The sequence below is a fragment of the Pyxicephalus adspersus genome, chromosome 1 (assembly GCF_032062135.1).
Source record: "Pyxicephalus adspersus chromosome 1, UCB_Pads_2.0, whole genome shotgun sequence".
In the NCBI taxonomy this organism is placed as follows: domain Eukaryota; kingdom Metazoa; phylum Chordata; class Amphibia; order Anura; family Pyxicephalidae; genus Pyxicephalus; species Pyxicephalus adspersus.
The window spans coordinates 19,660,649-19,663,981 of NC_092858.1; the positions used below are offsets into that span (position 1 = coordinate 19,660,649).

General features: G+C 43.5%; 1 protein-coding gene across 1 annotated transcript; it reads right to left on the reverse strand.

The window, feature by feature from the left end:
- Nucleotides 1-463: 463 nt before the first annotated feature.
- On the reverse strand, nucleotides 464-2,608 carry COX14 (cytochrome c oxidase assembly factor COX14). Its single transcript, XM_072403173.1, has 2 exons — nucleotides 2,525-2,608; nucleotides 464-819 (listed from the first exon to the last, which is right to left on the reverse strand). The coding sequence occupies exon 2, from the start codon at nucleotides 810-812 to the stop codon at nucleotides 636-638; it is 177 nt and encodes a 58-aa protein (XP_072259274.1). The 5' UTR covers nucleotides 813-819; nucleotides 2,525-2,608; the 3' UTR covers nucleotides 464-635.
- Nucleotides 2,609-3,333: the final 725 nt, after the last annotated feature.

The following is a 3,333-nucleotide window of genomic DNA, read 5'->3' on the forward strand; positions in this document are numbered from 1 at the left end:
TATGCTTTTACCATATCACATATCATAAAAAACTACAACAATATTTTATGAACACTATCAGGCGCAGAATACAGCATTTCTGATTTTCTCAAACACCCCACAAAATTATCCACTGACAAACATGATGTGAAGGAAGAGTACGACCAACTCCAGGAGCCAGTCAGGAGCATAATGCACCTGAACTTCAAAAGCTGTGCACCAATCAGCTTACAGCCCTCCTGCAGGTCATTTTGTAATCAGCCAGACATCTCCTCCTCACCATCACAACTAGATGACCAGAATTTGTCCAGCTCTATTGCTGCCCTGCATAAAGTTATGTCTGAGATGAGTCCCCCCAATCTACCAGAGGGGATCAACTCCTCCTCAAACAAGCAAACTGTTTGGGGGTAGAGTTGCTCTTTAATTCTCAAAATACCCACATTGCACTTTTCTGTTTGCACTGATGCAACCCAAGACAGGTAAATGATGTCCAACATGCAAAAGAATTTATTTCTCAAAAAAAAAGTTCACCACATGGAAGAATCCCAGTAATATAATCTCCATATATCCATGGGGATCACAGGTAAGGTAAAATACAAGGTGACCTTGTACAGAAAGTCTGTCCGTCCCATGATCAGGGCAGGTCAGGGCGAGATTCATTCTTTTACAATGGCTTCTGTTTGTCTCTCTGCTGCCAGACGCCGCTGTTCTTTGTGCTGAAGATAATGATAAGCTCGTACGCTGCACAGATATCCTCCGTACAGCGTCAGCACCATCATGGTGCCTGAAAACACCTTGTACCCAAGATCTGCAAGGCGCTTGGTGGAAACCATCTTTCACCTGAAAGAAAAAGAAAGTAATATTCACACTATGTGCAGACTAATAACCCTTCACTGCCTACTTGCAACATTTAAAGCAGAACTTTCACAAAAAAAATAAAAAAACACTCTTACTTGTGAAAAGCCTTTGATCCAACCACAAACTGGGCCCAGCGAGTCCTGCGGTGTCTCAGCTTCCCTCTTCTTTTTAGGGGTAGCTGCTCCATCCAACGTCGCCATCTTTGTTCTTACATCTTTCTCACATCACCCAATCTTTCACTGGCCATGCACAAGATCAGGTGACGTGTCTGCTTCCACATTACAGGAAAGCCCCTTGATGACACATGCCTACAAGAAGCAGCCCTCAGTGGTAAATGTGGAAGGGGAGAGTAACTCTCTCTCCCCCCAAAAAACTTATATGTATAGCCATTCTTTACACAATGTTGAAAATGTTATTACTGGTAGACTCCAGGTTAAGGACATCCAACATACAGACACCTCCTAGATACGAACAGGGCTTCCCTGCTCTCTCGGGGGAGTGGTTTGCATGACGTGCGGAAGAAATCTTTTGGTAAACACAGCCACAGAGGTTGTGGGTGATCTTAGGGGTCTGAGCTCTTTCTGAAGCCTCTTGTGATTCTTTATTGACCAAACAAACTCTGCAGGTGTTTCTTATCAAAGCACAGCTTGCTCCAGAAGTTAATAAATGTCCAGGCTCCATAAAGATTTTTTGTTGCTTTGTTTGTGATTAACTCACAGTGAGGATTTTATACAGTAACTGACACCAAGCTGCCTGATAATATTATGAGACAAACATCTGTCCTAATTGCATTTATTAAAATAATGTACCCGTTCCAACTTACATACAACTTCAACTTAAGAACAAACCTACAGTCCCTATCTTGTATGTAACCTGGGGACTACCTGTATTTTTTTAAAAGAATTTACATAAATCAAAGACACTGCACACCAATCCCTGTGTGAGATATCAGACACAGAAATTAGGGTGTCAGAGTTGTGCTTCAGAGGCCACACCCAGGCCAGGTTTGTATTGCTGAAACACCTGTGCATGAGTGAAATATATCATGTGACCTGCCTTATATGCCATGCAAATCCATCTCCATAGGAAGCTTGTAAGGTATGTAAAGCAGGTTAAACGCAAGCACAGCCATCCACATGGCACCAATGGCATGTAAAGCAATTTGCTGACCCGTATTTGCATGTTTCTAACACGCCATGGGGTCAGTACACCAGCGCTGGTCTACATGCACCATTTCAATATTAGATGGAATGTAAAGGAAATTTACTTCTTTAACATGGCCTTCACGTGGAAGCTTTATACACAGTGAGGTAAGCCCCTGCAAGGTTTTTATTATTAAACAGGAATTATATATCGCCAACATATTACGCAGTGCCGTACATTAAACAGGGGTTGCAAATGACAAACATATACAGACAGTGACACAGGAGGAGAGGACCCTGCCCCAAAGAGCTTACAATCTAGGAGGTGGGGGAGGGGAAACAGACCCCCTCCCCCTGACTTTCACTGACCAAGGAAGGGCAGATAACCAACAAATCAGTGACACACCCAGCACAGCCATAACCAAGGCGTCCCTGACCCCCTAAATATCTCCCTCAGCAGCAACACATGCAGCGTGCCCAGCTCTCCCCATACGCTGGGGGGTTCATGTTCTGCACACCCCGCACCAAGATACTATTCACCCTACCTGTGACTTTCACTCTTCCCAAGCTGACACTTCCTTCCGGAAACACGTGACTTCTCTCTATCGCCACATGGAAGTACTCTATGGTAGGGCGGGGCTGAGTAGGTCACGTGACCTGCTCTGAGGCTGGCGGGGTTCTGTTGTCATGGTGACAAGCTGATTGTTCTTGTTTGTACCCTGAGTTTCCCTTTTTATTTATTTTTTTGGTAAACACAGCTAAGGTTGTGTTTACATTATATATACGGCTTTTATTAGTATGTGCGCACGTGTTATACCCGGACTATATTATGGGGCCAGTCTGTAAAGAGGCCCTGTCACCAATTGAAATATTAAGTATTGGAAATTATTACTTTCAGCGGGTTCCTTACCAAAGGTCATGAAGATAATAGAGCTGAGCTGCCAGGTCTCAGTTACAGCCAATAGGCAGGAGAGGAAGACTGTCTGGATGCTATATGACCACTGCCACCTTGTGGCGAAAAATCGAAACTACAGCATAGTGACGGGTATCTAATAAAAAGGAGTGTGCAGGATATCTGATAAGACAATAATGATATTAATACAGAAATGTCATGTTTATTGTGTGATACTTCCCACACCTCTTAGATTGTAAGCTCTTCGGGGCAGGGTCCTCTTCTCCTCCTGTGTCACTGTCAGTATCTGTCTGTCATTTGCAACATCTCTCTGCGTAATATGTTGCCATTATTTATATCCTAATATTATTTTTTTTGTTTAACCACCTTGCAGTTAAGCCCGACCTTCGCTCGGGCAAAAAAAAACTGCAAGGATGGTTAAGCCCGAGATTTTGTACATCC